We start from the raw sequence: 13,474 nt of genomic DNA, 5'->3' as shown, positions 1-13,474 counted from the left end.
CATGTCACTAAAAGCTGTTTCTTTCTGTCATCAGTCACTTGTCCAGACTGTGTTCTGTTTATGCCGATTCCTCACGCAGGTAAAACATTCGCTTTGACTTGAGAGACGGCTCTGAGTGTTCCTTTGAGCAAACGGCTTTCCAGTCAAGAACTTTCTTCACGTTTCTCGGTCATGTCAAGAGCACTCAGAGTCGTCTCTCAAGTCAAAGGGAAAGTTTTACAGACGGAGTGTTAACAGCTGGAGGGAAAGAGCGGAAAGTGTCGACAAAGTGGACATTCTTCTGCTGCTGTTCTGTGTGACATTCTTCTTTTACAATTATCACAATGTTCAAAATACGTCCTAAAATGAAAAATAAACATATTTCAAACATGAAATCCTCTCGTGTGGACCAGAATAAAATATAAACAACAAGACAAATGATTATTCTTCATTAAAATGACAAAAATGGCATAAAAACACATTAATTCTGTCATTTTTGACCCACTTGTGGAAGAGCATAGTGTCCAATCACTCCATTATTCATGCATTTATTTTACACAGTGGACCCATGCAGCTGTGTTTTAAATCAGTACATCTAACAGTGGCTAGGCTTGCGCTAGCCAGTCGCCACTGCGCCATTGGTGCATCGTTTTGCTGGATGGCGCTGTCATTCTGAACCGTGTGAGCCACAGTGGCGCTCTATTTTTCTGGTAAAAAGTAACAAAAAGCGGTTCGACTTACTTTTTCCTCGAAACGCCCGAGCGATAATATAAGAAAAACAAACTTTTCTCTCAGCAGGCGTCGGAAACGGTCGGAGCCACCCGAATCTTGATGATGCGCCCAAGTCATGACCCGCTCTCGGCCAATCACAGAAAATCATGCTATTTTAAAGGGGAACTTCGGGTTTTTTCAACCTGGGGTCTGTTTTCATGTCATTTCATACATGTGAGTGATGGAGAAATGAATTTTCGACATAGCTCCAGTATTTAGCCAGGCAGGCAGCTTAGCTAGCAGCTCAGCTAGCAGCTCAGCTAGCGAAAACTATGGGGCAACTGGCCCAAAGTCCGCCCTAACGTGCTTTTTCCCCACACTGACCGGCTCAGACAGTCTCAACAAGTGTGCCACAACATACTAGAGATGAGAGGAGAACGAAAACCTCCACATTACGTGGTGATCGCTATTTGTTGTGGTCTGTATCCAAATCTCAGGACGCTAGAAAGGAAATCTCGTTCTGAAATCGCGCGATAGCTCGCGCCAAAACACCGGTTTTGGCTTGAGCTACCGTGTGATTTCGGAATGAGATTTGCTTTCTAGTGTCCTGAGATTTGGATACAGAGTGTGGGAAAAAAAGCACGTTAGGGCGGACTTTGATGCGGGGGGGCCAGCTGCCCCATACTTTTCGCTAGCCGAGCTGCTAGCTGAGCTGCTAAGCTGCCTGCCTGGCTAAATACTGGAGCTATGTCAAAAATTCATTTCTCCATCACTCACATGTATGAAATGACATGAAAACAGACCCCAGGTTGAAAAAACCGAAGTTCCCCTTTATCTGTATGAAATCTCTGAACGGTGTGCCACAAGGCGAGTCATTTGCGATCAGGAAAAGCGAGAAAGAAAGAGGAGGTTTTTGTTGAGTTTATGCTACAGTTGTGAGATATGGTACATAGTGAGGGTTGAAGAATTGGACACAGGAGGAAAAGAAGGTAACTTGGACATGAAATTAATATTTTTATGGGTCAAAAAGTTTTGATCATGAACATGTTTCAGGTAGAGGTTTTTAAATGGCCAAATGCACATGGGAATGTGTCTTCACCCCTGACTGCCTGTTTTTACGAAAAGAACATTAAATTTGGATCTGAAAGTTTAGCAAAATTATACAGACTCACACTTTGTGATGATATTTATATTCAGGACTTAGAATTAAACATTTCACATAGTGTGTGTGTGTGGGGGGGGGGGGGCAGCCGAGGAGGAGTAAAAATGTGTAAAAACAATGAAAATAACAACATACATTTAAGTAGAAATAAAATAGTTAAAATAGAACTGTTTTTTAACCTCAAAATGCACCAGAAAGCAGGAAAATGACTCCATTTTTTCCGCTATCACTCACACAGAACTTTGTGGCTTTTTGTGGCTCATTGTTATTCTTATGAGTGAGGCACAGTGGCTCTTCATTTCAAATTCCTAGTGCAAGCATAGAGTGGACAGTCATACTTACTGCAGGGCCACTGGGTCCCCTCTCACCCTTCTCACATGCACACTTGCTCTGGGCCAGAGGACACTTTAAAAAAAGGAAAACAAGAGTGAGACGGGCCATGAAGACACACAAAAAGCAAACTATGAGCAGGAATATGAGCAGTCTGCAGACTCACCCCTTCATCCGCCAGCGCCGTCTGCGGAGCAAAAAACACGAGAAGGTCAACATGTGGACAGATTGAGTCCATACGGCTGATTTAGTACTTCATTCTAAACCTGAGGACAGCAAATGTTCTGGTTTTGAGGAAAACTGTGAGCACCTGCTGCTCAAAACGCCTAATTAAACTCCTCCAAGTTCAGTGTGTCAAAGCCTGCTCCTGCCAGCAGATTCACATCCTCCACCAGTAAAAGACAAATATTGCGTCACAATTTTCACCCGTTTCTCCTCAAAGCCGACAACATTCTCTACAGCAGAGGAGTCAAACTCATTTAGCTCAGGTTCCACATTCAGCCCAATTTAATCTCCAGAGAACCGGACCTGTGAAATCACAACATAATAACCCAAAATTTTTTCCTAATTTTTCCTTTGTTTTAGTGCAAAGAAGTACATTCTGAAAATATTTACTTGTAAGGAATTATCTGTTTATAAAAAATCATAAAAACGTGAAATTTCTTCAGAAAAATATAATCAATTTTAGAAATAATGTGCCTCAGTTTGTCATTCACATAAAATATATTTTAAAAAATTAGACAAATGACACAAAACAAAACAACAAAGAGACAAAAAAAATGGACAACGACAAAAATAAGACAAAAAAATTGCACAAATGACAGAAACAAGATCAACAGATGACAAAAGCGAGAATCAAAATGACAAAAAATTAGACAACACAAAACAACAAATAAAGCGAAACACAAAATGACAAAAATTAAGACAAAAAACACAAGCGAGACAAAAAGTAAACACACAACACCAAAAAAAATGGGACAAACAACACAAAAAAGGTACAAAAAATAACAAAAAGTTACAAAGTGACAAAAAATGGGACAAACAACACAAAACAAAACAAAAAAGATACAAAAAATTAAACGAAAAAGTTACAAACCGAAAAAAAATGGATGCAAACAACACAAAACAAAACAAAAAAGGAACAAAATGACAATAAAACACAAGCGAGACAAAACGGAAACACAAAACGACAAAAAATGGGTAAAACAACATGAAACAAAACAAAAAAGATACAAAAAATTAAACAAAAAAGTTACAAAGCGACAAAAAAATGGATGCAAACGAGACAAAAAACAAAAGACCAAAATGACAGAAGATACACAATAAAACACAAGTGAGAGAAAACGGAAACACAAAACGACAAAAACATGAGACAAACGACAAAAGTCAGACAAAAAATGACGAAAAGCAACAACATGACAAAATATTACAAAAATGTGACACAAAACGACAAAAATGAGAAACAAAATTCCAACAAATGAGACAAACGACTCGAAACAAAACAAAAATGACAAAAATTTGATCAAAAAGTTAAAGCGACAAAAAATGGACACAAATTAGACAAAATAATGACAAAAAAGAACAAAACAAGAAAAAAATAGTGACAAACAAGAAATATGAAACGACAAAAATGAGAAACAAAACAACAACATGAGACAAACGACAAGCCAGATAAAAAACAACACAAACAAGACAAAATATTAACAAAACGAGACACAAAACGACAAAAGAACAATCTAATATTTTACTTTATGATCCAAACAACTTGTCATGGTCTAGAAATCATTTTAAATTTATAGTTTTACTAATTTACAATCTGCAGTTAATGTCTTCTCTGTAATTTTTCCACTTTGAGGGCCGGATTGGACCCTCTGGAGGACCACTTTTGGACCACGGGCCTCATGTTGGACAGCCCTGGTTTACACAATGGAGCATCATCAAACCTCTACTGAGACTAAACATAAAGCACATTTACATGATGAGGAAAACAGCCCAGCTAAGCATGCAGAGGATGTTTCTGGTGTCTGAAGACAGTCGGTCCATTCTTCGTGTCGCGACTCAGACTGAAGATAAAAGAATGTTCTCAGCCGGGACAGAGGCACATGCTTATGACATACAGATGCTGTCTGTGGAGCAACGAGATGAAAGTCTGGCTGGAGCTGCTGTTTCTGGGCTCTTTGCATGCCAGCAGAATACAGTCTGTTGGGCTCAATGCTCTGAGAGGCTCACTGTGAGGTTTCTGTACAGCTTTCCCTTCATCAAATTTAGATGCATGACACTTGTGTCAACAGCAAAGCCTCGGTTTGAAGTGGTGTTTGCTGGATGGTATAGCGTGCATTCATGTTCTAGCCGGGTTCCTGCACTTACTGCAGCCCATTTTCCCACAAAGAGGTTCTAATGCAGAGCACATGTTGCTGCCAGCAGGATGTTACTGTACAGCACATGTTCCACTTCTCTAAATGGAAATTCATTGCTGGCTTATGGAAGTTACACGTCTCATTCAGGTCAACATAAACAACTGGATATGAAGTTTGTCTTAGTTAACGTCCAACACATGCAGAATCTCAGTACATGAGTTAAAGTTGCTCTAAAATGACTTAAAGTTGCTTCAAAATAAGCTAAAGTTGCTCTACATTAGCTAAAGTTGTTCTAAAAGGAGCTATAGTTGCTCTAAAATGAATTAAAGATGCTCTAAAATAAGCTAAAGCTGCTCTAAAATGAGTTAAAGTTGCTCTAAAATGACTTAAAGATGCTCTAAAATGAGCTAAAGTTGCTCTAAAATGAGCTAAAGTTGTTCTAAAATGACTTAAAGATGCTCTAAAATGAGCTAAAGTTGTTCTAAAATGAGCTAAAGTTGCTCTAAAATGACTTAAAGATGCTCTAAAATAAGCTAAAGTTGCTCTAAAATGACTTAAAGATGCTCTAAAATGAGCTAAAGTTGCCCTAAAATGACTTAAAGATGCTCTAAAATGAGCTAAAGTTGCTCTAAAATGAGCTAAAGTTGCTCTAAAATGAGTTAAAGATGCTCTAAAATGAGCTAAAGTTGCCCTAAAATGACTTAAAGATGCTCTAAAATGAGCTAAAGTTGTTCTAAAATGAGCTAAAGTTGCTCTAAAATGACTTAAAGACGCTCTAAAATGAGCTAAAGTTTCTCTAAAATGACTTAAAGATGCTCTAAAATGAGCTAAAGTTGCCCTAAAATGACTTAAAGATGCTCTAAAATGAGCTAAAGTTGCTCTAAAATGAGCTAAAATTGCTCTAAAATGAGTTACAGATGCTCTAAAATGAGCTAAAGTTTCTCTAAAATGACTTAAAGATGCTCTAAAATGAGCTAAAGTTGCCCTAAAATGACTTAAAGATGCTCTAAAATGAGCTAAAGTTGCTCTAAAATGAGCTAAAGTTGCTCTAAAATGAGTTAAAGATGCTCTAAAATGAGCTAAAGTTTCTCTAAAATGACTTAAAGATGCTCTAAAATAAGCTAAAGTTGCTCTAAAATGACTTAAAGATGCTCTAAAATGAGCTAAAGTTGATCTATATTAGTTAAAGTTGCTCTAAAATGACTTAAAGATGCTCTAAAATGAGCTAAAGTCGCTCTAAAATGACTTAAAGATGCTCTAAAATGAGCTAAACTTTCTCTAAAATAAGCTAAAGTTGCTCTACAATGTTCAGCAGCAGGTAGCAGGGTTACATCAGAGCTGCAAAGAAATCAGGACAGCAGCAGAGGAAGTGCTCATGGAGCTGCTAATATCTGCGCTATCTGGAATACATCTGTCTGTATAATCACTTTTTGGAGCCTCTACCTGTCATAAATTTCTGCCCTCTGGTAACCAGCAATTATGAAACATACATGCAATGTCTCGAGCGATGCAAGCGCCAAAGAAATGTAGTTCCTGGTTGGATCTGAGTGAGAAATGCAAGTCTAAGCATGAACAGAAAAAGCATTAAATTCTGTCAAGTCTCTTTAAGCGAAACGTGTTCAGAAAACTGCATTTGAGGGGTTTGTAAAGCAGATATTTTCTGTAAATGACAAAGATGACTCAATGTTCAATAACAGCTGCAGCGATTAATCGAACAACGAATTAATTAATCTTCACAAGGAGTTTTGTCCCAAGTGACCACATGGACAAAGAAGGAAACGTAGAGAGGAGTGTTTGACACTCCTGATCTATAACCCTGCCTGCAATCTGACAACAAATTAAAAATCCATTTATTTTTACTCACAATCTCCTTGATGACTTTGTCCACGATGCCTCTGTCCTGCAGGTTGTGCAGGTAGCGGGAAGCCGGGGAGCTGGCGATCAGCCTCAGCTGGGCCACGTTAGCCGGCTCGTTGGCTTCAGGCGTGATTCCTATGGTGAAGAAACGGACGCCCTGGTTCTTGGCGTCGGCCACGGCTGAAAATATGTCCGGGTTCCTGGGGTGGGAGATGCCGTCAAAGAGCAGGATGGCCACCTTGATGCTGCTGGTGTCGGACTCCTCCAGGTAGATGCGGGTCAGGTTGGTGATGGCGTAGGTGGTGTAGGTGCCGTGGCCGATGTAGGCGATGGGGGCGATGCGGGCTTTGAAGTCCTCGGTGCCCCTCCACTGTTTGAAGGTCTGCTCGATGATCACGTGGCTGCTGTACTGGAGGAGGGCGGCTCTGGAGCTGAGGCCCCGGCCGGTCTGCAGCCTCAGGCCCTGCAGTCGGTCCATCACGTCCGAGGCGAAGCGCTTCTCCTGGGCATGGTTGTCCTTGGCGCTCTCTGAGCTGTCGATCAAGAAGGCCAACTCCAAAGCACAGTCCTCATCCACGAGAGCTGGACAGAACAAGGAGTTAGCATTTATTAAACATGTTGTAGTAACAGTTACAGGAACATTTTTTGCTTAGAGTTATGCTTCTGTACACCTATGTAGATATTTCATTAAACATTTCCAGCAAGAATAGACATGTAAGACATTAACCATGTCGAGATTGTGTTTCTGATTCATTTGATGTTATCTTCATAGAAAAAATGGCTTTTCTTTTCAGAATAAGGACATTTCTAAGTGACTCCAAACTTTTGAACTGTAGTGTACATGAGTTAAAGCTGCACAATATGAGCTAAAGTTGCTCTAAAGGAGCTAAAATTGTTTTATATTTGTTAACGTTGCGATAAAATGAGTGAAAGTTGCTCCATATTAGCTAAAGGTGCTCTAAAATGAATGAAAGTTCTTTTATATGAGCTCAAGTGGCTCCATATTGGTAAAAGTCGCTCTAAAAGGAGTTAAAGTTGCTCTATATTAATAAAAGTTGCTCTTTATTCGTTAGTGTTATCTTTATTGGAAAAAAAAATGCTTTCTTTCAAAAATAAGGACATTTCTAAGTGACCCCAAACATGAAGCTGTTGCGACAAGCTAGCAAGCGATTCCCATCAGTTCAGTCTCTCGCCTCAGTTGAGCTAATGCCTTTTTAGCTTATATTTTAGCTTAGATCAATATCCCTCCATTAACCATTAAGCTACAGGTAGCAGCTGGCTATCTTAGCACAAACACTACCTTTGCTGTAACTATGATGGAGTAGAGCTAGCAGCTGGGTGATTAGCCTGACACAATTGTTACCCTTCGGTTTTTGTTTGCATTAAACAAATTAATAACCCAAGCTTGTCGTTTCCCATAGTTTACAGTTTTTATTGTTTGCAAAGCTAACCATCTTCACTGCACAGAAGAGCGGTACTGTTTACCTCTCAGCTAGAAAGTCAAAACAACAAAAGTGAAATAGTGGTCCCAGAGCTAAGCTAGCTGTTCTTCAGTTTATAGCTAAGGTAGCTAAGCTAAGGTTAGTCAAGGCCAAGTGTCCCCCTCAGTCTTTTTCTGGTTTGCTATGCTAACCAGCTGCTATCTCAAGCTTTTTATTTTTTTACTGCATAGAAGAGTGTTATTGTCTACTTCTTAGCAAGAAAGATAATATGGCAAAAGGGGAAAGGTAGCTAAGCTAAGGTTAGCTAAGGCCAAGTGTCCCCCTCAGTTTGCAGTTTTTATAGTTTGCTAAGCTAACCAGCTGCTAGTTTGGGCTTTTTTTTAAAACTCTTCACTGCACAGAAGAGTGGTATTGTCTACCTCTTAGCAAGAAAGATAATACGGCAAAAGGGGAAAGGTAGCTAAGCTAAGGTTAGCTAAGGCCAAGTGTCCCCCTCAGTTTGCAGTTTTATAGTTTGCTAAGCTAACCAGCTGCTAGTTTGGGCTTTTTTTTAAAACTCTTCACTGCACAGAAGAGTGGTATCGTCTACCTCTTAGCAAGAAAGATAAAATAGCCAAAGTGAAATAGTAGTGCCAGCGCTAAGCTAGCTGTTTTCCAGTTTTCAGCTAACATAGCTTAGCTAGCAAAGCTATGGTTAGCTAAGGCCAAAAGTCTCCCTAAGTTTACAGTTTTTATGGTCTGCTAAGATAACCAGCTGCTACCTGAAGCTTTTTTATATATTTTTCTTTCCTGCACAGAAGATTGGTATTGTCTGCCTCTTGGCAAGAAAGACAAAACAGCATAAAACAGCATAAGTGGAAATAGTAGTACCAGAGCAAAGCTAGCTGTTTTCCGTTTATAGCTAAAGTAAGTTAACTGTCTGCTAAGTTTGCTTTGTATTTAGCATACAGATATAAAAATGGTATTTCCTCTCAGCTAGAAAACAAATACGAGTAGCAACCAAGATGCCAAACAAGTTGTAATTGATTTAATAAGCTTTTGCAGCAAACAGGAGAAAGTAGTTTGTCTATAAAACTGTACAAGTGGCATTTTATCATTGCTAGATAGCTGTTTTGACATTACAAGCCTCTAGCTTTACCGCATATAATGTATCTTTCCTACATTAGCTGGTTGTCTAGACGTTTTCATGCAGATATCATTTATTACTTTCATGTCCAAAGACCCAGCTGATCACATCCAAATGGTTTTCCTGAGCAGACATGAAACTTTTATCTGTGGAGCCTTCAGCGGGGTGGGGGGGTGGGGGTGGGGGGGGGGGGTGATTTATTGATCATTTAGGTTCTATAGGCCAACACTGTTTGCAGAAAAGTGTGATAAGTTCATAAATGTGGCATACCATTTTGAAGAGGAAATAAAAGGAAGTGGAGTTGCCGCACCAACCTTCAGCAGTGGAAGGAGGTCACAGATGTAATATGGGCCGAGGATAAATCACATTAATCTTCAAAGAAATATGTCACGGAGAGAATGTGCCTGGGGAAACAGGATTCTGAGCGAATAAAACATTTGGGTAACAGAGCGCTGAACGGTCACACGGGAGATGGATGGCTGGGAGAAGCCCCAGAGATACGATCAATCCAAGTGGATTGCATCCTCCAGCAGTGTCCTTGTTGAGCGGGGGTGTCAAACATGCGGCCCGTGGGCCAAAAACCGGCTCTCCACACGGTCCAATCCAGCCTGACTTTGTAAAGTGTAAGAAGACATTAACTGCAGATTGTAAATTTGTAAAACTCTAAATGTAAAATAATTTCGAGACCATGACAAGTTGTTTAGATCATAAGTAAAGAACTAGATTGTTCTTTTGTCATTTTGGGTCTCGTTTTTGTCAAATTTTGTCTTGTTTCTGTCTGACTTTTGTCATTTGTCTCATGTTTTTGTCATTTTGTTTCTCATTTTGAGTTTCGCTTTATTCAATTTTTTCTGTGTATTTTTTTCTCACTTGTGTTGTTTGTCCATTTTTTTGTCACTTTGTGCCTCGTTTTTTGTCATTTTGTCTTGTTTTTGTTGGTTTTGTCTTTTTTGTGGACTTTTTTTGTTGTTTTGATCATAAAGTAAAATACTATATCGTTCAGTTCCAGATAGCTGTTTCTTTGTAGACACTCTGATCTGGAAAGTGTAATGTGTAAATGATAAACTGAGTCATAATATTGCTGAAATTGAACTTGAATTTGAGGTTCATGATGTTTTGTAAAAAGATAATTCCTTGAACATGAAAATTTTCAGAAGGCACTTTTTTGTACTAAAACAGAAAAATGTGGAGTTGTGGTTATTTATATGTCATTATGCTGTGATTTTACTGGTCACTGGAGATCAAACTGGGCTGTACGTGGAACTTGAACTAAAAATCCACACCACTTTTTCCTCAGTAAAAGAAAAAGACTTTAGTTTCCACAGAAAATTCATAACAGAAGGAACTTACATCTGCCATTTTGCGATATGGAATTTGGTGAATAGAGTTTCTTCTTCTTCTTGGGGGTCACCACCTCCTCTTCGTAGTCTTCTTCATAGTCCTGAGCCCACAGACCCTGAAGCCCACAGAGCAGCAGCAGCAAACAGTGCAGAGAGGGCAGCATGACTTCCCTGAGGAGAGGAATCAAGAGAAGACAAAAAAAGGTCTTCGGGTTTTAATGCCCTCCAAACCTGCACACGCTCGGAGAACAAGCTTTAACAAGCTGTTTAAGACTGCGGCATCAAGCATGCATACCTCACAGTGTAGCTCCCTCTGGTCTCCAATGGGCTCTGCTCTGTATGCTGGAGATCTAGTGGCAGAGAAGAAATTCAGCAAGACGATGCAAATGAGGCAAAAGAGCATTCAGGAGTTAGTTTGGTTCCATGTCCTGAGCATCACACCGAGGTTCCTGGGAGTCAAGTAGGCACCATGCAGTCAGCAGCTGCAGCGAGTTCCTAAAAGTTTAGATTTTATTCTCTCTCTGGGACTCCCACAAATTCAAATCATCCAAAGCTTGCAGTAAATGAAGGTAAGTCCTGCCCTTTTTTGAAACTCGCTCCCTCCCTCTGTGGGGGGAGTGTGGGTGGGGAGCCAGCCCTCGTCATGCCTGAGCAATGAGCGCCCTTTCCATTTCTTTTTAGTTGGTGTCATTTCTACTTTGTTAGTCGTGCTATTTAAAGCAGCCACAGGAAAGGAAAGCCCCTGGGTAGAATAGCAATTTGTCTTTTTCGCCGAGGCAGTGGAGATCAAAAGCAGGGATTTATCAGTTTTTGTGGGTGTGTTGCCTTGTAGCGGGGCCGCGGAGGACATCAAGGTAGCGTCCTTGGTAGCACGTCTGGAGACCGGGGTGATAATGAGATGCAGAAAACATTTTTAATATATCCAGAGAAAACAAAAGTAAAAGAAATAAATAATCCAAAGAGTGATTAAGTGACTTTGAAAAAAGAGGAAGAAGTGAAACAAATGAAAATCTGAATTTACACACACACACCTGCAGTTCACTAGCCTAGCCGCGCTAGACAACCCACGGCAACGAATTTAATTCTCTGCCAGGGTGGGTCTAGTTACCCTCCATAAGGCTCGAGGCTGGATTCTCCTAAAACTGGCCGGACCAATCACCATGAAGTGTAGAGTCAGAAGGCGGGCGTAACTAAGTGACGACAGAGGCGCGACGATTCTGACAGAAACAACCGGCGCACAATAAACAGTTATCTTTGGACTCGGCTTTGGCCACAGCCCTTAAAGATTTGAAGCTAAAATTCAACTTGAAAGATAAACAAAGGACGGCACTGAAGTGTTTCATTGAGAAGAAAGACGTATTTGGACTTATGCCGACGGGATATGGCAAATCCTTAATATACCAGTTGGCTCCGCTGGTTGGGAAGCTAATGGGACTTAGCCACAATCCGCCGGCGCGCTAGGAACTACGTCAGCCTATTCGTTGCGCTGATTGGTTGTATACCTACCCAATTGCTGCAGAGGGATTTGAAAGACAACCTTTTAGCCCGCCTCCCTCCCTGTCGAGCGGCCCTAGACCCTTGTGCCTTCAGAATTCAGAACATGGGTCTAGCGCGGCTAGGCTAGCAGTTCACCTGAAACCTGTAGAATTTTTGTCATGTGATTTTTGGTCACAGCTCAGTCACGATTAGCTTCACGACTGCACGAAAGAGCACAGAATTTTTTGTTTTTTTACAGAATCCGATTAGAGAAAACAGAATATTTTTGTCGAATTTTTAAATGAGACATGTAGAATGAGATGACTTTGATGAAATATCACAAGTTTACAGTTAATGGATGTTAAACCGAGTCATTTGGGGGATTTTTTTAAAAAAAGGAAACATGCCTTTTAAACCCGTTTGGCTGAATTATTTATGTAAATATTTACATAAATGCAGCAAATAAGAGAAATGACTGAATATATTGGATATGAGTTGAAATAGTTAGGTTAAAGGTCACATCCAAATTGCATATGCTACCATTTAAAAGCTTGGGGTCACTTAGAAATGTCCTTATTTATGAAAGAAAAGCAGTTTTTCTCAATGGAGATGACATTAAATGAATGACAAATCCAGTGTAGACATAGTTAATGTGGTAAATGAACTGTTCTAGCTGTAAATGTTTAATGGAATATCTCCATAGGGGTACAGAGGAACATTTCCAGCAACCATCACTCCTGTGTTCTAATGCTACATTGTGTTAGCTAATGGTGCTGAAAGGCTCATTGATTGTTAGAAAACCCTTGTGTAGCTATGTTAGCACATGGATAAAAGTGGGAGTTTTACTGGAAAACATGGAATTATCTGGGTGACCCCAAACTTTTGAACAGTAGCCTTTCAACAGCATTAGCTAACACAATGTAGCATTAGAACACAGGAGTGATGGTTGCTGGAAATGTTCCTCTGTAGCCCTATGCAGATAAGTTGAAAAGTTGGCGTACACTATTGTTCAAAAGTTACTCTAAAATGAGTTAAAGGTGCTCTAAAATGAGTTAAAGTTGCTCTATATTAGTTAAAGTTGCTCTAAAATGAAGTTAAAGTTGCTCTATATTAGTTAAAGTTGCTCTATATTAATTAAAGTTGCTCTAAAATGAGTTGAAGTTGCTCTATATTAGTTGAAGTTGCTCTATATTAGTTAAAGTTGCTAGTTGCTCTAAAATGAGTTAAAGTTGCTCTATATTAGTTAAAGTTGCTCTAAAATGAGTTAAAGTTGCTCTATATTAATTAAAGTTGCTCTAAAATGAGTTGAAGTTGCTCTATATTAGTTGAAGTTGCTCTATATTAGTTAAAGTTGCTCTAAAATGAGTTGAAGTTGCTCTATATTAGTTAAAGTTGCTCTAAAATGAGTTGAAGTTGCTCTATATTAGTTGAAGTTGCCTCTAAAATGAGTTAACGTTGCTCTATATTAGTTGAAGTTGCTCTATATTAGTTAAAGTTGCTCTAAAATGAGTTGAAGTTGCTCTATATTAGTTGAAGTTGCTCTAAAATGAGTTGAAGTTGCTCTATATTAGTTGAAGTTGCTCTAAAATGAGTTGAAGTTGCTCTATATTAGTTGAAGTTGCTCTATATTAGTTAAAGTTGCTCTATATTAGTTGAAGTTGCTCTATATTAGTTGAAGTTGCTCTAAAATGAGT

General features: G+C 39.5%; 1 protein-coding gene across 1 annotated transcript in view; it reads right to left on the bottom strand.

Moving 5' to 3' along the window:
• Window positions 1-10,810, bottom strand: part of LOC110961685 (collagen alpha-1(XXVIII) chain-like) — a 47,093-nt gene extending 36,283 nt beyond the window's left edge. Inside the window, exons 1-5 of the mRNA XM_051943292.1 lie at window positions 10,600-10,810; window positions 10,315-10,475; window positions 6,404-6,978; window positions 2,349-2,369; window positions 2,195-2,257 (exon numbers count right to left, since the gene is read on the bottom strand). Coding sequence (XP_051799252.1) covers window positions 2,195-2,257; window positions 2,349-2,369; window positions 6,404-6,978; window positions 10,315-10,468 — 813 coding nt within the window. The 5' untranslated portion in view covers window positions 10,469-10,475; window positions 10,600-10,810. The remainder of the gene's footprint in view (window positions 1-2,194; window positions 2,258-2,348; window positions 2,370-6,403; window positions 6,979-10,314; window positions 10,476-10,599) is intronic.
• Between the last annotated feature and the right edge of the window lie 2,664 nt (window positions 10,811-13,474).

Source organism: Acanthochromis polyacanthus, chromosome 22 (genome assembly GCF_021347895.1).
Source record: "Acanthochromis polyacanthus isolate Apoly-LR-REF ecotype Palm Island chromosome 22, KAUST_Apoly_ChrSc, whole genome shotgun sequence".
Taxonomy (NCBI): Eukaryota; Metazoa; Chordata; class Actinopteri; family Pomacentridae; genus Acanthochromis; species Acanthochromis polyacanthus.
Note: the sequence above shows the minus strand (reverse complement) of the source record. Positions and strands in the feature narration are given on the sequence as shown.